The sequence below is a fragment of the Trichosurus vulpecula genome, chromosome 1, assembly GCF_011100635.1.
Source record: "Trichosurus vulpecula isolate mTriVul1 chromosome 1, mTriVul1.pri, whole genome shotgun sequence".
NCBI classification, from domain to species: domain Eukaryota; kingdom Metazoa; phylum Chordata; class Mammalia; order Diprotodontia; family Phalangeridae; genus Trichosurus; species Trichosurus vulpecula.
In genome coordinates this window covers 32496553-32519663 of record NC_050573.1, presented here as the reverse complement: position 1 = coordinate 32519663, position 23111 = coordinate 32496553, and the positions used below count along the sequence as shown (strand labels likewise).

General features: G+C 42.4%; 1 protein-coding gene across 2 annotated transcripts in view; it reads left to right on the top strand.

The window, feature by feature from the left end:
- RPH3A (rabphilin 3A) overlaps positions 1 to 16110 on the top strand; it is a 67647-nt gene extending 51537 nt beyond the window's left edge. For both annotated transcript variants that reach the window (XM_036741639.1, XM_036741638.1), the window contains 4 exons: positions 1195 to 1349; positions 7445 to 7526; positions 11054 to 11150; positions 15692 to 16110. In XM_036741639.1, the coding sequence (XP_036597534.1) occupies positions 1195 to 1349; positions 7445 to 7526; positions 11054 to 11150; positions 15692 to 15822 (465 nt within the window). In that variant the 3' untranslated portion in view covers positions 15823 to 16110. The remainder of the gene's footprint in view (positions 1 to 1194; positions 1350 to 7444; positions 7527 to 11053; positions 11151 to 15691) is intronic.
- Positions 16111 to 23111: the final 7001 nt, after the last annotated feature.

Below are 23111 nucleotides of genomic sequence, written 5' to 3'. Positions count from 1 at the left end.
TCTTCTGTTTGCTTGTCTCACTCCTCCCAAAAATGTGGCCATCACTTCCCTGCTGCCCTTCCAACCTGGAGAGGATAGTATTAGTTCTCCATTTCTTTAGTGTCCTGTGAGCGGGGTTTCCCAGTAGTGGGGAAGTTCTGGCACCGAACCATCCATATTCTTTTGCTGGGTTGTTCTTTGGATATGAATTTGTGATAGCTGAGTGGGCTCAGGGCTCAGCCTCTGGCTCAGGTTAAGGTCTAGTTGTAGGCTCAAGGTTAGGGCTCGATCTATGGACAGGATCAAACTAGGGCTTGTCTGGGTGTGGGCAAGACTTAGTCTGTGGCCAAGTTCATAGCTCAGTCTGAGACAAGGGTAATAGCTTAATCTGGGAGAAGTATCAGTTTTGACTGGGATTAAGGTTAGATTTAAGGTTAGATCTGGTGTCAGGGTTCAGATTTATTCAGGGGCATGGGCAAAGCTCAATTTGTGGGCAAGTTGAGAATTGAGTTTGGGCCCCGGTCAGGGATCAGAGTGACATTGGGACCTGGCCAACTGTACTGTAGAGCAGGGCTGTCCAAAATGTGGCCTGTGGGCTGCCCCGCCTATAAGCATAGAAATTTATATAAATGCTTTAGTAAAGGAAGCCAAGCTACTGCAGAGCTCTCACTAAAATGGCAAATCAAAATATATTGTCTATTGTTTCAATAAAAACCTAAGGCTGGACAGCCCTGCAGGATTTGAAACCATGCCCCAAGTCCGAGCTGATGCTAGCCCACTGCTCTTCCCCCTTCACATGCAAACACATGCAGACAGACAGACAGATTGTCAGACCACACACTCATACACATACATGCAAATGTTACCAGTCTGATTCCACAACAGCTGCCTGATCTTGGGATCTATGGCCTAAGAGGGGGAAGTATGGAATAGTTCACCCCTTGATTTCTCCCCTTAACAAATGTTCTATGCTAGGTGTAGTGGGACAGTTCATAATAGTCAGTCAACAAAAGATTGGCCTGTGGCAGACCCTGTTCTAACCACTGGGGGTAAAAAGCAAGACAAAAAGCTCCTCAAGGAGCTCACAACTGATTGGGATAAGCCGGCAGTTCTCATAGCAGGCCCTCTTCTCCTTAAGGTGATGCCTATTCAGGCTATCTCCCCATTCTATGTCTTCACAGCCCCTCACCCAGGCTTGTCTGCTTCTATTTTTAGCAGGTGGAACGTGTGGGTGATATCGAAGAACGTGGCAAGATCCTAGTGTCACTCATGTATAGCACCCAGCAAGGAGGCCTCATCGTGGGTATTGTGCGCTGTGTCCACCTGGCCGCAATGGATGCTAATGGCTACTCCGACCCCTTCGTCAAACTGTGAGTCACTGGCCTAAGGTTGGCAAAAGGAAACAGGAGGGGAGACATCCCACAAGAGATGGACAGTGCTCAGAGGCTCAGCATCTAGGCAGGAAGCAAGATAAGAGATCAGATAATCAGACTGGGCTGCCAGGTGCCCACCATTTCCAAGATATAGCAGATTCTACTCCCTTAATCTGAGACGAAGGGTCAAGAAAGGGCTGATGTTGCTGATTCCAAATCACAGAGAGTAGGAAAGGAACTCATTGGCCACTTATTCTAACCCATACATCATGAGAATCCTTACTACAACATACCTAACAAGTGGCTAGCCAGCCTTCACTGGAAGCTCTCCAAAGAGGGGGTATCCACCACCATTCAGATCAGCCTATTCCTCTTTCGGACAGTTCTTATTGTTAGGAATTTTTTTCTAATACAGAGCCCCAGTTGGCTTCTTCTTGACTTCCACCCATTGCTCCTGGCTCTGCTCTTTGGGGCCAAGGTTTTTTCAACTATGTCATGGACTCAAGGCCCTTCAACATCCTGGTCCCATCTATTGAAGGATGAAATTATTATTAAGAACACAACTTTTGACAAGGCGCTGTAGAAGACATATGGATAATTGATATCTGCCATCACTACTACACCAGACTTATGATCTTTTTCCTGAACTCTTCATCTATTTCCTCTTTCTGTCCTGATGGTCTGTAGAACATGCTGATGAAGACATTACTTTTGTTTCTTCCTCCACTGATCTTTATCAGTCACCCCGCCCCCCCCCCATACATTTCCATTCCGGTTCCTGGATTTCCTCACCTGATTACGCCTTCTTTAAAAGAAACATTCTTGCTATCTTGTATTTCTATTTCCCAATTGTTTCCTCACCCCCTGCCACCAGAGATCCTTCCCCACAACGAAGAGGAAGAGAAAGACGGCTCAGCAAAATGCATGAAGCATAGCAATCAAGTCTGACAACATATGCAGTGTTGCTTACCTATTTTCCCTTATCTTTTCAAAGAAGGAAAGGGAGCACAGTCTTCTATCTCTTCTTTGGGGTATAACTTGATAATAGCTAACATTCATATAGCACCTACTATGTGCCTGGCACTGTGCTAAGCACTTTACAATTATTATCTCATTCGATCCTCACAGCAACCCTGTGAAGTACATACTATTATTTATCCCCACTTTACAGATGAGGAAACTGAGAGAGACAGAGATTAAACATCTTGTCCAGAGTCGCACAGCTAGCAAGTATCTGAGGTTGAAGGATAAACATTCCTTCTCAAAATAAAATGCTATCCTGTTTCTCTTGAGTAAGGTATACCTATCCAGAACCATATTCCAGGTATGGGCTTCATTCTACCATAGCTTAGTAATACCTATGGGGCTAACTTTGCTCCCTTACACAAAATTTGGACATTTCTTTATAAACTTTTGAAGCTATGGGTTTTACCACTACCTTCCTTCTTGGATCTTGTTTCCTGTGAACTTCTGAATGTCTCTACTCTCATTCGTTCCAATTATAGCTGCCCTTTATCTTTTCTGCCTTGGTGGAAATATATATATATGCAATTTGTACCCTCTGGGGCTCTATGACCCAAATTCAGGGTGCTCTTGTGGGTCCAAACTCTTCCATCTTTAACTCATGAGCCCACATAGGTGGGAAGTAGCTCAAAGCAACAGCATTTCCTGAGATGACATTGTGATAATAGTAGATACAAAATATTCTCCCCAGAAAGCCAGGGCATACTCTTTCATGGTTACACAGTATCAGTTGTCAAACACCTAGAGCCCCATAGTAGAGAAGCACACAGGCCATTAGGTAGCAGAGATGGAGTAAATGACCAGGAGTTAGGAAGACTGGAGTTCAAATGCAACTTCAGATACTTATTAGCTGTTTGACCCTGGGCAAATTAGTAGTAACTAAGTAGCCAGCATTTTTATGGTACTTTGAGATTTACAGAATCCTTTAAAATTCCTCATTTGATCCTTTAACAACTCTGGGAGGTAAATGCTGTTATATCCCCTTCCCCCCTTTTTTGGAGGAAACTGAGATTAAGTGACTAGAGTGTGATGCTGGATTTGAACTCCGAATTTCCTAATTCCAGGTCTAGTGCTCTACCAACTACATCACCTGGCTGGCCCTCTCAGTTTCTCTTTTCAGTTTCATTAATCAGTTGAAAAAGGTGGACTCGATGGCCTTTGAGATCCCTTCCAGCGGTGGCAGTTATGCATACCTTCAGTACTGGAGCTCCCCAAGTCCCTTCTTTTCTCTCAAGGGGTCCTTACGCTGTTGCTCCTGGAGAGGAGAGAGAAATTTCTTCTCCTCCAACTTCTTCCCCAGAGTTGAGAAATGATTCCCTCTCACAATTTGGGTTCTTCTTCCATAAATGACTCTCCTCTTAACTCCTCAGAGTTGTTTCCTGGTTCATCTGACTCCTAAGAGAATGTGCCTCATTCCTTAAAGGGCCCTCTGTGGCACAGCTGATCCTTGGTTATCGACCCTCTCTAATTCTACCCATTTTGATGAGAGAACTTCTCATACCTTGTAAAGAAATAACAGAGCATAGGCATATCTTTGCGTTTTGTTTAGCACCTTGATACTTCATCATGTTACCTGCTCCTTATCCTTTGAGATTTCATCAACTGAGCTGGGGGGAAAATCAATGGATGGGGGAGGCCCAGTACATCTCATTGCAAAATTCCTGTGTGATCTCTGCACTGACTCAAATGCAGATCCTCTGACTTTAAATTGAAGCTTTCCACTGAATCTCCCTGCCCCTACCATCCATAATGCTTTATAAATCTTAAAGTGACATAGAAGAGGGAGTTATCATCATATCCAGGCTTCATATCTGAAAATTAGACTGTTGTTTGTGGGTTTTCTCAGTGATTAGCCCTTAATGAGAATTAATTAATGCAGCATCTCCAGTTCAGCGATGAGCTAGATACCGGAGATTAAAGTGACTGTGTTTTCCAGTTGCCATGAAAGAAATGATCTTATCTGAGTGCTGAATTGTGTTTCATTAAATGCCAGCTATGAGAAAATTGATTTTAATAATCTTTCTCTCCTCCAATGGCTCTGGAAACGTTTGTGTTTACACGACCACCTCTGAAATGAAAGCTGTGACTGTAATATGAATCAGCTTCCAGGAATATGTAAGATGTGATTAAGGAAAGAGAGGGCACTCTGTGGTTTGGCAGAGGGGAAAGATATTTTGTATATAGTTTGGTTCTAATATTTTAGAGAGCACTTCTTATTCATATCAGATTCATTTCTAGAAATAACTCATCCCCAGTGCTGAACCCTCCCTTTTATCAAAGAAGAACAATTAATTAAAAGCAATTGAGCAAACTTACCACATCTGAGTGTATGCAACACATTGACCAAGTGTTCCCCCACCTCTCTGTCTAGATGAGGGAGTCATATTGTATTGACTCTGCAATCGGAAGGCCTGAGTTCAGTCAGTCAGTCAACAAGTAATTTATTAAGGGCCTTCTAGTGCCCAGAACTGTACTTAAGTGCTGAGAATACAAAGAAAGGCCATAAAAAATGGCACCTGGTCTCGAGGAGCTCGCATTCTAATGGTGAAGACAACATGCAAACATATATGTGCATATCACATATTTACAGCATAATTGGGAGGGAAGGCACTAGCAGTTGGGAGATTGGGGAAGGTTTCCTGCAGAAGGTAAAATTTTAACTGAGACTTGAGGGAAGCCAGGAAAACCAGCAGTCAAGGAAGGCACTGTCTCTCTCAGATGGTGCTTTCGAGTTTGAAAAAAATCATATCTTTTTTTGAGATATATTAACCCTGGGAGGAGGAGGTGCTGCAAGCATCAATATCCCCACTTTACAGATGAGGAAACTGAGGATCTGAGGGATTAAAGGCTTGCTCTCAGTTATCTGACAAGCCTTTTGGCCAGGCATAATCAATCAATCATTCAAGGATCCTTTTGCCCGGACACTGCATGGTAGGCCCTAGGACTACAAATACAAAAGAGAGACAGTCCCTGATGTTAATGAGTTTATATTTTAATGAAGAAACAACATTTTAAATACATAGGGGAAACATGCTAAATCAATGTCCAGTTATGGGGAGGGGGCAGCAACAGTGTTCAGAACCAGGGGGTGGGGGAACAAGGAGAGACCCCAAACTGAGGAGCTGAGGACTCCAAAAGGCTGAGGCTGGTGTCCTAATCGGAAAGGGCAGCCTATGATGAGAATGGGAAATGGAATGTAGCAGAAGTGCTAGGGGCTCCTGAATAGATTTCAGGGGGTATGTGAACTTGAATGGGGGAAAATCACATCCTCATTTTCACTAACCTTGGGTTCCCATTGTACTTCTATATACCTTATTTTAGGTGTTTAAAAACATCCTTCTGAGGCATGCCCAGGCTTCAAATCAGATTTCTGAAGGGGTCCGTGACAAAAAAGGCTGGGAGTCCCTGGAATATAGGGAAAACAAATAGTCCAATTTATCTGGAGCATGGAGTGTGTGAGAGAGAAGAATATGTGATTATACTAGAAAGAAAGGCCATAGCCAGACTCTGAAGGGCTTTGAAGGCCAAACTGGGAGGTCATATTTTGTCCAAAAGACAAGAGGGGACCCATGATGCTTACTGAGTAGAGAAGTGCCATGTCAGACCTGCACTGTAAGAATAACCTTGAGTAGCCACATGGAAGATGGAACGGAACCAGTTACAGGTGGATGACAATTGTTGCAGGTTGTGGCAATGGTCCAGGTGATTGGTTTTGTAAGTAAATGTGCTGCACATGGTGATCCTTATGTATGATTTCTATTTGAATTTGTCACCCTTGGTTGAAGGCAATGATCATCAGTTCTGGAAGCCGCATTTTAAGAAGGACTTCAATGTGCTGGAGAATTGCCAACCAGTGTGGTCAGTGGCCTCAAGGTGTTGCCATAAAATAACTACTTGGAGGAACTTGAGATGGTTAGCCCAGGGAAGAAAAGACTCAAGGGCCGTAGTAGTCATCTTCAAGTATATGGAAGGCTGTTATGTGAAAATGGGCCTAGCTTCATCCTGCTTGGCTCCAGAGGAGCTAGGAAGACAAACTTGCCCATGATTAGAGCTTTCTCAAAGCTGAATGAACTGCTTTGGGTAGTAATAGGTACCATGTAGGTCCCCAAGCTGAGGCTGGTGGACCACTTGTGGAGGACACTATAAAGGAGATTCCTTTTTTAAGTTATGAATTAGATTGGCATCCCTGGCTTCCTTCAAGTGCCAGCTAAAGTCTACCTTCTGCAAAACTACCTTTCCCAGACCCCCACAGTGATAGTGCCTTCTCTCTTTTGATTATCTTCCTTTATCCTATGTGTTTCTTCCTTCATTGTACATTGTTTGTATTTTGTCTCTACCATTAGACTATCAGAGGGTAAAGACTATCTTTTGCCTTTTTTTGGGTATCTCCAATGCTTAGCACAGTGCCTGGCACACATTAGGTATTTAATAAATGTTAGTTGATTGACTGACAGTCTCTGAAATCCTTTCCAACTGTGATATTCTGTGATTTTGAAATTCAACCTCCATTTGCCATCCCCCTACTCCTATCCTCCAGAAGCAGCCAGACGGGAGACCAGCTTTCCATCTGGACTCTATCTGGGCTCAAATGTGACCTCTAGTACATACTGACTGTAAGACCTTGGGTAATTCACTTAACCTTCTAATGTCCCAGATGACTCCCTACGATTGGCACCTTTACTTATTTCTTGCCATTTTTCTATGTATGTATGAGTCAGGTTGCAATTCAGTGAACTGACTGGTAGATTCCTGCTCTGTTGTCTTTCTTCTTGGCACACTCCTCACACTCCTGTATAACTCCCATGACCTATGCTTCTACCCCCTGGTTCTCCTTTAGCAGAAAACATGCCTTAGAATGGCAGCGGTACACACAGCTCCCATACATGCTGACTTTACATTAGGGTTAGTGTGTGGTAGTCTCTCAGTAAGGGAGGTGATAACCTGCCCTGGTGAAGAAAGTTTCTCACTGAGAATTTACTCCACTGATAAAATCACAGAGCCAGCCTCAAACCAAAAGTAACAATATTAATCAGACTTCTGTCCTGATGGTACATACTGTTGCCCCACAGCTGGCTGAAACCAGACATGGGGAAGAAAGCCAAGCACAAGACACAAATCAAAAAGAAGACATTGAATCCTGAGTTTAATGAGGTAAGTGCCCTCCAAAGGTGCCCTGGGTATCAGGCGGGAGAAAACATGGAGAGAAGGTTAAACAAAGTGAGACAGGTCTGCCATATGGGCCAGCTCAGAGTTTGTAGACTCGTCAGCTATCAGAGCTGGAAGAAAACCTGTCTTCTCCTGGCACAAATGGAGAATGTGGCCCATAGTGGTGAAGGGACTTGGCCAACATCATATAGATGAGTCAAGGCCTTCTGGCCGACTCCCAATTCTGTTCACTTTCAATGGAAACAACCACAAAGTGCACAGCACATTTCATTAGTGTGTGCCCAGGAAATGAGAGAGAGAGAGAGACAGAGAGACACAGAGAGAGAGAGACAGAGGGAGAGAGAGACAGAGAGACAGAGAGAGAGACAGAGAGACACAGAGAGACAGAGAGGCAGAGAGAGACAGAGACAGAGAGAGAAACAGAGACAGACAAAGACAGAGAGACACACAGAAAGAGGCAGAGACAGAGAGGGATGGATAGAGATGATAGAGAGACAGATAAAGATAGAAAGTTAGAGATGATAGATCGAAATGATATAGACAAAAAGAGATGGATGATAAGTTAGAAACAAACATTGAGAGATAGAGATGTTAATTATAGTTATAGACATTATAAATAGATGTATATGTACAAATATACATACAGATTATGTAAATATACACACAATAGATGTATATATATATGTAGAGCATATATATTCACATAGATACATCTATGTATACGTACACATATTAAGGCAAAGATATTGAATACCCAATCATAAAGGACATTATTTTTATTGATTAAACTAAAGAAACTAAATCATAACTAAGCTTCATTTTAAAAAATATACTTCTGTTTAAAATATCAACTTTAAAAATTAGGACTAAAATAGCAAATTTGGGGCAACAACCCCTTGGCATCTGAGGTGATAATAAAGTATACTACATATGGAGTCAGGGGACCTGAATTCAAGTCTCAGTTTCTCTCTGGACTAGCTGTGTGGTGTTGAGCACATCACTTCTCTTGGTATCAGTTTCCTTCTCTGTGAAGTGAGAGTGTTGGACTTGATGGCCCCTGAGGGGCTTTGCTTCAGGTCTAGGATCTTATGACCAGGTTGTCCCCCTGCCATTGTGGGAAATCCATTGAGTTCTAGGTTGAATGTATATACCATTCTCATCTTAGAGCTAGCCCAGGGGTAATTAGTAGGCAAGGGAGAACATCTGAACTCTGACCAGATTACTACTTCTCACTGTTAGTGTAGTTAGAAAAATAGGACATTTGATGTGAGCAGGAAGGCAGTAACTGCTGTGAGAAGACCCAGCAAGGGCAATTGGTTCTCTCTACCTCTTTTGACAAATTCAACAATAAACATTCACTAATACACATTCACCTTGACTCTGTGCAAGGCCCTGTGCTAGATGGAGGTCAGGGGATAAAAGAACAACAGTTTCTGACCTTGTAGCACTTACATATACAATGGAGGGAAATGGGAGGACCAGCATAGACTCTAATAAGTAAATGTAATTCACAGCCTAGGAAAGGGGATCAGCAAACTACCACCCGAAATACCAGCCAAATCTGGCCCACCTCCTTTTTTTGTATGGCCTATGAACTAGAACCCCAGACTCTGGCCTAATGTGGACCAGGTTCCATCTTGAGTGATTCTCCAAAATCACAGCTCTTTGGCTCTTTCTTCCATCACCCAGAGTTTCTTCCAAATAGAGCTTCTGTCTAGGTCTCCACAAATGTGGGTGAAAAGGCCTTACTTAGCTCCTAAGCAAGCTCTCAAAGTCACAATGTATGTTAGGAATAGGACCTTGGGGATTATCTCAAAGGACCTTTCCAGTTCCATATCCTGGCATCTAATTATTCTAAGTCACAGAAAAACAATCTATTCCCTTTCACAGCTAATTCATTCCCTTTCCCACTCTCACTATACCCTAAGCAACTGTGGAAGGAGAGGAGATGACTAGAAGCATTTGGCACTGTTACCTGGAGAAAGAACTAAACTCATCTCCACCAAGCAATTTTTTTTCTTTTAAATTAATTAATTAATTTTTAGTTTATAAAATTCAGTTCCACAAGATTTCGAGTTCCAAATTTTCTCCTCCTCCCTTTCCTTCCCCCTCCCCTGCCAAGATGGCATGTAATCCGATATAGGTTCTATATATACCTTCACATTAAACACGTTTTCTCGTTAGTCATGTTGCAAAGAAGAATTATAACCAATGCAATGAACCATGAGAAAGAAGAAACAAAACCAAAAAAGAGAAAGCAAACATGCAAATATTCAGTCTGCATTCAGACTCCATAATTCTGTCTCTGGATGTGGATAGCCTTTTCCATCATGAGTCTTTTGGAGCTGTCTTAGAACCTCGCATTGCTGAGAAGAGCTAAGTCTATCAAAGTTAGTCATCACACAATGTGTTTGTAATTCTACCAAGCAATTTGAGGATAGGTGCCCAGGTCCAAACATAGACAGTCACAGCTGGAAGGGTCTTTGGAACATAGATCGTCACAAACAGGAAGAGTCTTTAGAGTATAGAATTCTTAGTTGGGAGGGACCTTACAATAAAAAATATCAGAACTAGGAGGGACATGAGAACAAACAGTGTCAGAGCTAGAGGGGATTTAAGACATTATCTAGTTCAACCTCAGTTGAGACAGGAGGAAACTGAGGACCAGAATAGGGCCAAATATTGAGAGCTTAGTGGTCATAGGATCATGATTTGGATATGATTTTTGATAGTCGACCCCACCCCCTTTCTTTTCTTAAATGAAGAAATTTATTGTTGTTCTTGAGTCATTTCAATTACATCTATCCCTTTTTATCATTTGGAGTTTTCTTGGCAAAGATACTAGAATGGTTTGTTATTTCAATCTCCAGCTCATTTTAAAGTTGAGGAAACTGAGGCAAACAAGGTGAAGTGACTTGCCCAGGGTCACACAGCTAGTAAGTGTCTGAGGCCAGATTTGAACTCACAAAAATGAGTCTTCCTGACTCCAAGTCTGGCACTCTATCTACTGCACCACCTAGGTGCCAACAGCCCAAATGACATGTTCAAAGACATTCCAGTAATAAGTGACAAAGCTGAGATCTAAACCCTATCACCTGCCTACAAATCCAGTGTTCTTTACACAGCATAATTGAAAAAGTAACTTGACTAACATTACATAGAAAGTTAGTGGACGAGTCTGGACTAGAAGCAAGGTCTGTGTCTCTGGTCCCCCAGTTTCTAGGTCCCCCTTTGCATGCTACTTCCATTCCTATTAGAGCAAATTCAAGGGAACTGCCTCTTCTTTGGTTGGATTCAAGAATACTTGATATCACCGACAGTGCTGAAAGATCTTTGTAAATAGAAGTATTTGTTGAAAGAGGATTCAGATTAGGACAGAAACTAGCAGGTGAGAAGGCCCTCTCAGATGGCCTGGGCTCACAGGCATCTATGTATTGGTCTTTTCTTTCTTGAGGATAGAAGAGATGTGCCCCCAGTTTGAATGATATTGTTTTCTCTCAATTCTCTTTCAGGAGTTTTTCTATGATATAAAACACAGTGATCTGGCCAAGAAGTCACTGGACATCTCTGTCTGGGATTATGACATTGGCAAATCCAATGATTATATTGGTAAGTATTTTGGGAGACCTGGGAATCGTGTGGGCAACTGTAATAACAGCCACACTGGCACACCCAGGATGGCTGTCAGCACAGGATCTAAGATCTGCTTTACTTTCTTAGATCTGCTTTACTAAGGAAAGCAACTTTAAAGGGGTCAATGATCTTTACACCATTACATACACCAACAGAGAAAAATACAAAGCAGAGAAATAAAAACCAACAGACAGGGCTCTACTGCCTGAATCAAAGCAAAACTGCTGTATATACTTTACATTCACCACTGGATCGAAACAGCCTTTACCTCTGAGCAGTGGGCGAGCTTTTAACAATACAGCCACTCAGAGTCTCGACCAGGGAATCACAAAATCCTTCTTGTAAGCAAGCTCCTAAAGCAAAAGCTCGCCTCTCAGAATACATATATACTCTTTTAGCTAATAGGCTCAGCACCAGAAGGCATCACAATCCTCCTGACTCAGTGCCTAATTAACCTAGTACCAAAAGGTGTGGAAGAAAGCTTCCTCTAAGCAAGTTTCCCTTAATGGGCTCCACATGAGGCCTATTGATGAATGAGGAAGATCTTATTCCCCATTAACCTTACAGCAACTTTATTCTTTCTCATCCAGGTGAGAAAGGGGCAAGGGGGAGGAAGTAGGTACAAGGGCTGCTCATTTGGGGGGACCTGATTGACAATGCTTAAAATGAGTCTAGCAGCTAATTATAGTGGGCTAAGTGAGTTTGTGCATACACACACACATACACATATAAGATACATAGAATGTATATATTTACATACATATACATATGTACGTATGTATGTCTTTGCAAACTTCAAAGTATGTCTGCTGTTAGTAATAGCATTTATCTAACTTTAAGGTTTACAAAGCATTTTATAAATGTCTCATTTGATCTTTATAAAAAACACTGGGGAAAAAAAGTGCTGTTATGATCCCTGTCTTACAGATGAGGAAACTGAGGCAGACACAGGTTATGTGACTTGCTCAGGGTCACATGACTAGCAAGTGGCTGAGGCAGGATTTGAACTCAGGTCTTCCTGACTCCATGGCCAGTGCTCTAACCACTGAGCTCACCACCACCACTGTTACTACCCTAGAATCATAGATTTAGAGTTGGAAGGGCTCTTAGAGGTCATCTAATCCTGCTTCTTTATTTCACAGAAGGGGAAACTGAAGCAAACAGAGGTTTACGTGCCTTGCCTAAAGTCCCACTGAGCACTTTGATGTGCCTAGCCTTATTCAGGGATAACTCCCATGAAATTCTTAGCAAATATATTTTTTAACGAGATCTTGTAATTTATCGACTCAGAGAACTCTCAGTGAGGGAACAACCTTTAGCTGATGTAAATCAACACTTGCCCTGCTACATGTAATCTCACAAAGCTGCCCGGGGCCGCTTAGAGGGTAAGCGACTTGCCTAAGGTAGAGCAGCCAGCTTATATTCGGGCACCTTGAACCCAGGTCCTCTTGACCCACAGGTTGGCTCTCTTTACTCCACAATACCATGCCTCCTCAAATGATAGGTGAAGTAACTAGTGCCAAACTGGGTGGCCTAGAGTATGAGGAGAGACCAGTGAGGGTAGGAATGTTTAGTTAAGGCTTCAGAGAGGAAGTATTGATCTTTGAAGAGATCGCTAGGCGCTATGTGGGTAGAGAGAACACTGAACCTGCAGTCAGGAAGAAATGAGTTCAAATCCAGCCTCAAGCACTTCCTAGCTGTGTGACCCTGGGCAAAGCAATTTCATCTCTGTCGGCCTCATTTTCTTGATCTGTAAAATAGGGATAATAATAGCAACTCAAGGTTGTTGTAAGGATCCAAAGAGATGATAATTGCTATCGCACTTAGCACAGGGCCTGGTACATAGTAAGCACTATGTAAATGTCATTTATTTCTTGTTTATTTCTTATTAAAACACGTTTTAAAACTAGTTGTGTGACTTTAGGCAAGCCACTTAACTGATGTCTGCCTCAGTCTTCTCATCCGTAAAACGGGGATGATAGTAGCCCCTCCCTCCCAGGGTTCTTGTGAAGATCAATTGAGACAATATTTGTAAAGTGTTTTGCAAATCTTAAGTTATACAGGATGAAAAGGAACAATGAGGATCCAAAGAGATAAGCACTGAGTGCAGTGCCGGGCACATCGGAAATGTCTGCTACTATGTAAATGTCATGTATTTACATATTTATTTATTTATTACTAAAACATTTATTAAACATATTTATTAATTATTTTATTATGTTTATTTTATTTATTAAATATTTATTGAACATATTTATTACTAAAACATATTTAGACACCTACTAGCTGCGTGACCCTGAGTGAGTCACTTAACCTGTGTCTGCCTCATTTCCTCAACTGTTAAATGGAGATGATAATAGCACCTACCTCCCAAGGTTGTTGTGAGAATCAAATGAAAAAATATGTGCAAAGCTCTTAGCAGAGCGCTTAGTAGGTGCTTAATAAATGGTTATTCTGTTCCTTTATTCCCTTTTAAAGGATGGATGAGATTAGGACTGCCAAAGTGATGTGTGTTTTGGGGGGGAAGATATTCCAAGTGACGGAGGCATAGCCACAAATCATAATATCATCCCATTTAACACCACATTTCTGTTGTGATATAAGCCTTACAAGGCACTTGCTTCACCGCAATTCTGACAAGAGACAAGAATGAGAAGGTGGCAGGTTAGGTCATGGGGAGAGTGAGCAGAGAACCCTGGCTGGAGGGGGATGCATAGTGGGGTGTAACATCCTCGAGGGGAGGGACTGTGCCCTACCTCAATTTTGGAGGGGACACCTAGGAGAGGGCAGGGGATACAATGAAAAGATCAATGGATTGGGGAGTCTGGGAGTGGGGTTCAAGTCTCAATTCCACCATTTTCTGGGTAACCACTTCTGCCTCTTAGGTTCCTCGGCTTCTTTCAAGACTCAGCTCAAATCTCCCCTTCTCAGCCCTGCTGCTCCTAGTGCCTTCTCTCTGATATTGCCTCTGATTGACCCTGTCTGTGTCTCATGTATACATAGCTGTTTGCTTGAGATCTCCCCCATAGAATATGATGTCTTTCAGGTCAAGGACTATGTTTTAGACTTTCGCCAAATCCCCAGTGCTTCTACAAATTGAGGGGTTCGAATACATGGCTTCCAAGGTCAATTCTAGTTCCAAATCGATGATCCAATAATCCACAGTGAAAATTCTGCTGTAGGCATGTAATAGTGGGAAAAGCCCTGGACTTAGAGTCTTGCAGTGTCTGGAGTCTAATTTGAGATGACAGGATTAGAGATTTAGAGCTGGAAAGTACGCCAAAAGCCATCTAATCCAACCACCTCATTTTACAGATAAGGCAATTGAGGCCCATGGAAGCTATATGACTTGCCCAAGTTCAAATAATTACAAAGAATAAGATGCCATATTTGAATCCAAGCCTTCTCACTCTAGCGTTCTCTAATCTTGAAAGCAGATGTCTGCCTCTTCCAAAGGGAGGAAACAGGACTCTTAGTGTATATCTGAGTTTCAGTGAGATCAAGGTGATTCACATCTAAAGTTTTTGAACACCTAAATCTGCTGGAGTCTCTCTCTGTATCTGTATCTGTATCTGTATCTGTATCTGTATCTGTATCTGTATCTGTATCTGTATCTGTATCTGTATCTGTATCTCTCTCTCTCTCTCTCTCTCTCTCTCTCTCTCTCTCTGTCTTTCTCTGTCTGTCTGCTGCCTGCCTGCCTGTTTCTCTCTCTTTCTCTCTGTGTCTTTCTCTGTCTGTCTCTGTCTATCTCTCTCTCTGTCTGTCTGTCTCTCTCTGTCTCCCTTTGTCTTTCTGTCTCTGTCTCTCTCCTCTCTGTATCTCTCCTCTTTCTGTCTGTCTCTCTGTCTCTCCATCTGTCTCTGTCTCTGTCTGTCTCTGTCTCTCTGTCTCTGTCTCTCTCTCTCTCTGTCTCTCTCTCTCTCTCTCTCTGTCTCACATCTCTTTCTGCCCAAACCCTCACCATTAGGTACCTGAGTTCAAACCCCCAGCACTAACACTTAGCAGGTAATTAATTATGGACAAATCATTTGACCTCTCTGAGCCTCAGTTTCCTCATCTGTAAAATGGGGGGACATATACTCTCTCACAGTGTTGGAGGCATGTACTTAAGTACATTAAAGTACTTAAGTACAAGTACTTAAGATACTTTAAAGTCTTAAAGTGCATTGGAAATAGGAATCATTATTAATTGCCATTGGTGTTATAAGGTTGGATTGTGTGTATGAGATGTTTATGAAAGGTCTTGAATACCAGGGATAGGAATTTGGAACTAATGAACTAGGGACATAGAGAGCCATTGTAGGTTCTTGAGCCAGAACTTCTGAGCTGGGAGAGTAAGATGCTTAGAAAGTAGAGTGTGTGACTTACTGGGTTGGGGATGCCATGGATTAGCCACAATCTTCCCTCTCTTTGCCAAGGAATAAAGAAGTCCTTGGTTCTGAATGAGAGGAGTTCTCTCCCTGTTGCTAAGAGATTCCCCTCTCTCTGACCATTTCTGTGTTTCCCTGCTCTAGGTGGCTGCCAGCTTGGCATCACCGCCAAGGGGGAGCGCTTGAAACACTGGTACGAGTGCCTAAAGAACAAGGACAAGAAGATTGAGCGCTGGCACAACCTACAGAATGAGAACCACGTCTCGAGCGATTAAAGCAGGGGCTGTGAGCCCCACCCCTGCCCATTCCTCAGCTCTTCCCTCTGTCCCCCAGCCTCACCCCCACTGGCCCCTGGAACTCCTCACTCTAGTCCTGCAGTCAGCTGTTCTGGATCCATCAACCTGGCTGAGACGGTCTCTCCAGGCTCCCTGTGCTATGTGCACTGACTCCAGAAAGCTGCCTTGGCTTTCTTTTTCCTTCCCTGAACCTACCTTTGAGGTCTCTTCCTCTCCTCTTAAATATGAGGGGGCACTTACCCTGCTCTTTCTTCCCCTTCTCTTTCTATCGCTCCTCTCTCTTTCATTTTCTTTCTTCCTCTCTTTCTTTATTACTGTTTCTCTTTCAATCTATCTCCATCTTTCTTTTTTTTTCTTTTTTCCATCGCTTACTCTCTTTTCTGCTCTTGCTCCTTCTTCTCCTTTCTTTCTCCATATCTTTTCTGCTATCTTCTCTCCCACCTTCCCTCTTTATCTCTCTTCTTCTCCTCTCCTTCTCTCCCTTTAACTCTTTCTCTTTCTTACTCCCTCCTTCCCTCTTGTTTTTGTTCTGTCTCTCTCTTGATCTTTCCCTACCTTTTCCTCTCTTTTTTCTTTTCACTCACTCTCTTCCCTACCATTCTCTTTCTGTCTCTCTGCCTCTGTCCCTTCGTCTCTTTCTTTCTCTCTCTCTTTCCCTCTCTTTTTCTCTTCCTCTTGCCCCTGCTTCACAAAGTTTCCTCTACCCACCCCCCTGTAATCTCAAAGCTAACAATTTGGGCTAGTGTCCCTACATGGGCTCCACACCTATTGACTATAAATCAGTGCTCCCTAAACTTCTAGCCTCCCTAGGTCAGAATTTAGGAACTTAACTTGGAAGCTGGAACAGGGCAGAGATCTGGGAGGGGGAGGGTTGCTGAAAGGGGTTATTGAGGGTTATATCAGTTCCATTAGTATAAATTTATCTACAAATCATGTTGGATAAGTAGGGGGAAAAGGTTCTCCAATGTAGAGGACCATACCCATGTGATGTCTTCTTGTGGTGTACACAGTCACACACATAACTTTATGTTATAGTTTTAGAATATAATAAATCTTGGTGTGTGTCCACTCAACAAGTAACATGCTAAAAATTAGGCAAAGGTGAGGGTTTGGGCAGAAGAACAATAACACACACACACACACAAGCCTAGCTGACTTAGGTGTTCAAAAACTTTAGATGTGAATTACCTTGATCTCACTGAAACTCGCATATACCCTAAGAGTCCTGTTTCCCTCTTTCAAGAGTTAGGGGAGGCAGACATCTGCATTCAAGAGAGGAGAGGCCAGACCTTAGTAACTTTCCTCAATTTGTCTCTTCTGTCTCTGCTTCTCTCTCTGTCTCCTCCCCACCCCATTTTTTCCCTTCTCCCTCTCCAAGGGAGATAAAGTCAGAGATGTTCTTCTTAAAAGGTATTCATTGTGGGTCTCACCTCACCTCATACCTCTGTCTCTGTTAGAGCAACACAAACAGGACCAATGAATTCACTCTGAGAAATCCTGGGAAAAGCTAGAGATTCTACAGCTTGGAGTCCTGTTGCACATGCCAAGCAAACATTTTCTTCCTAGCTTCAGGGAAGGACCTAGAGTCTCTTCTGGGTCCTCAAATGTCCCCCTCTCTCTACCAAGTCTAGAGGAGCAGTTGAAGTTTGAGCAGAAGCCAGCTTTCTCTGACTGGGTGCCCACTGCTGAGGGGTGGGATGAGACAGGAGCTAGGGCGTGGAGGTCTTTTGGGCTGCCAGTCCATTGGGCATGCTCCCCACTGGTCCTTCCTCCAGAGAGGCAGTCAGTGAGTGACCTCCCCTTCCCATCTCCAAGTCTCTGTAACCTGGAGACAAATGAATGGCCCTGCTTATTCTCTCTCATCTTGTTTACAAGGGCTGCTGGGAGGAACACAGGAGCCCTCAATGTGGGAATGCTTTGGTGTCAGAGGATGTACAAATGCCTTCCTCTCTTGTTATTACTGGTATTGTAATTAATGAACCTTTCTGTCTCTCCCTCTCTTTAGAGTAGTGATGGCAGAAAAATAGCCTTGGGGTTTGGGAGAGGACAGGATTTTAGTCCTGGGTTCAGGGAAGGGGAGATAGGAGGGTAGATTTCTCCCAATTGGGGCATGTCTTCCAATCCTGTGATCATGCAGTTATGCTCCTCCCACGTCTCCTCCCCCGTGGAGACTCTTTCTAGAAAGACTAACCTAGCTCATGCTTTTTAAAACTGTTACCTTCACTCCCCATGATTGGCACCTGTAAGGAAAACTCATTTCTTGCCGGAGACCCACTGCCAGACATCTCTGTTTTTCTGTGAATGTATGGGGCAGGTTGTAATTCAGCAAGCTGGCTGGTGGATTCCTGAAACGGTGGCTTTTCTTCTGGGCACGTTCCTCCTATACAACACCATGACCTGTGGTTCCTACTCCCTGGTTCTCCTCTAGAAGAAAGCATGCCTTACCTAGGGGTGGCAGCAGCACATACAATCCCATCTGAGCTGGCATTGGCCTTATAGTTAGCATGTGGTGATCTCCCAGCACACTGGCTGGAGGAGAAGCTCTTTCCAGCAGATGTAATCCCCTGGCATAGAATCCTGGCGTCTTTCATTGCATGCACACTTGGCCATATCCTCTATTTGTGATAATGTGTCTCAAATAAAGTAGGATTCTCCAGGAAACAGTGGTTTATTTTTGTCTCTTACTTGGAAAATGAGGGAATTGAGGTAGATGGTCTCTAAGGCCCTTCCCAGCTCTGACCTTCTCTGTTCTAAGGCCTCTCCTAGCTCTGACATTTCCTGTTCTAAGGGCCCTCCCAGCCCTGGCATCCCCTGTTCTAAGACCCCTCCCACCTCTGACAGTCCCTGTTCTAAGTCCCCTCCCAGCCCTGACATCCTCTGTTCTAAGCTTCTTCCCAGCCCTGACATCCCCTGTTCTAAGACCCATCCCACCTCTGACATTCCCTGTTCTAAGTCCCCTCCCAGCCCTGACATCCCCTGTTCTAAGACCCGTCCCACCTCTGACATCCCCTGTTCTATGGCCCCTCCTAGCTCTGACATTCCATATTCTAAGACCCTTCCCAGTCAGACATTCTAATAATCTGTGATTCGATGAGGCAGTGTGCTATAGTGGGAAGCACACTGTATCAGTCATCAGGAGACCCCAGTCTTAGCTTACCTTGGATAAGTTACTTCCCCTTTCTAGGACTTGGTTCTTTCCTCTGTGAACTAATCAGTTTGGACAAGACAAGCTCTAAATTCCTCCCAGTGGTAACCCTGGGATCCTAGGGTACTGCCTGTCACATACAAAAATGACATTCCTCATCCACCATGATTAGCCAGTACACTGGGAAGTCCATCTCCAAAAGCCTCCTTCCACCTCTGCTCATGACTAATGATGTACATTCCTGAGAGGGCTAATTGGGTGAGGGTGTCACTATGTGACTGTGGACTCACGGAAAAGCATTGGCCTGCATGGGCACGGCATCTACAATTGCAACTTCAACCGCTTCCGATGCATCAGTCAGTTAGCAAGCATTCCCTGATCATCTGCTATGCAGAGAGTCTGCTAATCAATGTTATGTATTGGGGCAATAAGATAAAAACAGCACAAAAGTGAACTTAAATATGGTATACTTGAATAAGCCAAGGAAGATATGAGCTGGATACCCTTGAAGGTCCTTTTCAAGTCTAAGAATCCATGAAGAAGGAAGTTTAGGAAGATTTTTATGTTATTTCTCAAGGTATCCCTCTGAAGAATTTAGGAATATATTTTGAGAGGTGGGAGACATTGACAAAGGACCACCCAGCATGGTGCACCCCATCAAAGAGGGCACTGTGTTCTATGAGTGAAGCAGAATTGTGCTAGCTCAAAGGGAACATGAGATGCACAAATTTAGAGACATCTCCACTCCAAATGTTCATATGGACTAATTGTGCCTGCCTTGTGGTAGAGTATCCTGAGCTCCTATTGGTCTGATCAGCCACGAGACACACTGTACCTTGGCCTTAATGTAGTGATGTCATTTTGGTCCTCGGCAACAATGAAAGACAACCAGCATTATTTCTAAGCTCTATTTGTTATTAATGACACTTAACTTTGTCTTAGTTTCCACAATTCTGAACTCCTTGATGTTTGGGACAGTTTTTCTTCTTTCTTTTTGTATCCTTAGCACCCACATATCAGGATTTACCTACTCTTCTCTCTGAGTAGGTTCCAGACACAATGAAAAATGACCTTCCTCACCCCCACCCCAGGACAAGATTTCATAGATAGGTATGCAGAGTTTGACCCTACCCTTGTCTTCTCACAGGATGAGAAATATACCCCAGGGAGCCATTCCACATAGGTATTCCTTAGGGACCAATGCTAGACCACAGGCAAGTGAGAGAGGGGGTGCTGGGCCACTGTGCCCTCTCCCTCCTGTTCCACCAAAAGGTTCCTCTAAGCTCTGGACGATGTACATACATTGTAGATAAGTTCTGGGGGAGCCTCATCGCCTCAAAGAAGCGTTGATGTCTTTTCCTCAGACTCTGTGGCTTTCATACTGTCATTTCTGAAACTTACCTGCTCCTCATTTCTTATAGCACAATAGTATTCCGTCACATTCATATGGCACAATTTGTTCAGCTATCCCCCAATTTATGGGCATTCCCTCAATTTCCATTCTTTGTCACCACAGAAAGAGCTGCTATAAATATTTTTTGTAAATATAGGTCCTTTTTCCTTTTTTATGGTCTCGTTGAGATATAGATCTAGTAGTGTTATTGCTGGATCAAAGGGTATGCACAGTTTGATTGCCCTTTGGGCATAGTTCCAAATTGCTCTCCAGAGTGGTTGGATCAGTTCACAATCCCACAAACAATGCAGTAGTGTCCCCATTTTCCCACATCTTCAACATTTATTATTTTCCTTTTCTGTCATATTAGCCAATCTGATAGGTGTGAGGTGATACCTCAGAGTTGTTTTAATTTGCATTTCTCTAATCAATAGTGATTTAGAGCATTTTTTCATATGACTATTGATAGCTTAAAGAACAACTTTAAAAGTTAGAGAACTATTACCTGCTCATGGTTAGGTTGTGCCAAAAAGAAAAGTACAAAGGTAATATACATTTTTAATTCTCTACCAATTGAACTATCAAAAGGATACTTCACAGAATTTGATAAAACAATAACAAATTTCATTGGGAGAAACAAAAGATTTAGAATATCAAGAGAAATAATGAAATGGAGATGAAGGCCTATGAGACTTACAGACCCCAAACTGTGTTATAAAGCAGCAGTCATCAAAACAATGTGATATTGGTTAAAAAATAGAGAAGTAGATGAGTGGAATGGGTTAGACAAGGATGAATCATAAACAATGGAACTCAATAGTTCTCTACAAACCAGAAAACACATTATTTGTGAAAGAATTCCTTGTTTGACAAAGACCACTGGAGCATGTGGATAACAGTCTGGCAGGAATTAGGCTTAGAGCAACATCTTATGCCATAATGCATAATATATTCAAAATAGATACCTGACTTTAATATTAAGGATCATACCATTAAAAAAATCTAGAAGAGAAGTAGATCATATACCTTTCACAGCTGTAGGTAGGAAATGAATTATTTATTTTTGCTACATTTTGAGTTCTGAGCTCTTTCACTCCCTCCCAACCCCACACTAGAGAAGACCAATATTTATCATTTGTTGGTTTCGTTATTGTTATGGTCAATTATGCTAATAGTTTTCCTAATATTGAACCAGCCCTCTATTCTTGGCATAAATCCCATCTGCTCATAGTGAGATCTTTGTGGTATGTTGCTGTAATCTCCTTGTTGAAATTTTATTTAAATATTTTTCATCAATATTCATCAACGAAATTGGTCTATAGTTTTCTTTTGCTGCTTTCACTCTTCCTGGTTTAGGTATCAGCACGATATTTGTGTCATAAAAGAAATTTGGTTGGACTCTTTCCTTGCCTATTTTCTCAAATAGTTCATATAGTATTGGAATTAATTGTTCGTTAAATGTTTGGTAGAATTCACTTGTGAATTTGTTTGGTCCTGGGGATTTTTTTCTTAGGGAGCTCATTGATGGCTTGTTTAATTTCTTTTACTAAGATGGGGATATTCATATATTCTATTTTCTCTTCTGTTAATCTGAGCAATTTATATTTTTGTGAATATTCATCCATTTTGCTTAGATTGTCGGATTTATTGGAATATAAATAGGCAAGATAGCTCCTAACAATTGCTTTGATTTCCTCTTCATTGGTGGTAATTTTTGATACTGGTAATTTGATCTTCTTCTTAATCAAATTAACCAATGGGTTATCTAGTTTATTGTGTTTTTCCCATAAAATCAGCTACTAGTGTTATTTATTAGTTCAATGGTTTTCTCACTTTCAGTTTTATTAATCTCTCCTTTGATATTCAGTATTTCCACTTTGATGTTTAATTGGGGATTTTCAATGTGTTCTTTTTCTAGTTTTTTTTTTAGTTGCTTGCCCAGGAGGTGAATTCTTGACTAAACAAGATATAGAGGCAGTTATAAAAGATAGAGAGGTAACTTTGATTACATGAAACTGAAAAACATCTGCAAAAACAAAATTAAAGCATCTAGGATGAGAAAAGAAGCAGTTGAGTGGGAAAAAATATTTACATATGAGTCACACATGAGCCAAAGTTCTCAGCTGAGAGTAGGAGGAGGGGGAGCTACGGGAGGCTTGAGAAGGGGTGAAAAGGATTGGATAGTAGGCTAGTGAATCAAACCACTAATAAATGTGAGAGTCAGAATTTGGACCCAGGTCTTCCTAACTCCAAGACCAGAATGCCATTCACTGTGTCATGTTGCCTCCACCAGCTCTATAGATGAGAGGTATAAATCCTGGCTCGGCATCAAACAGAGGCTAACATTTCTGATGAGAATGACAATTTGCATGTTCACTAACTTGACAGCTCATTAATCAAAGACTGATTATCTGTGATGTGGATTATTTGGGCTCTTGGCCTCTCCTCTATCTTCTTGCTCCTGGCCTTTCAGTCCCTGACCGTTTCCTTTGTTCCTCTCTCAGGTGGAAGACCAGGAAAATAAAAGGTGTTGATTCTGCACCCATTTTGCACCCTGAGAGACTGTGATTCCCAACTCACCAGTGCAAAGTGATCTCAAAGTCCCTATCTTGGGAGTCTGAGATCTGAGGAGGGTGTAGATAAGCAAAGACCCAGAATGAGCGCTTGAGGACTCTCCTGGTATTTTAGGGTCTAGAATAGAACTAGGGTGTGGGGCACAATATAGCATAG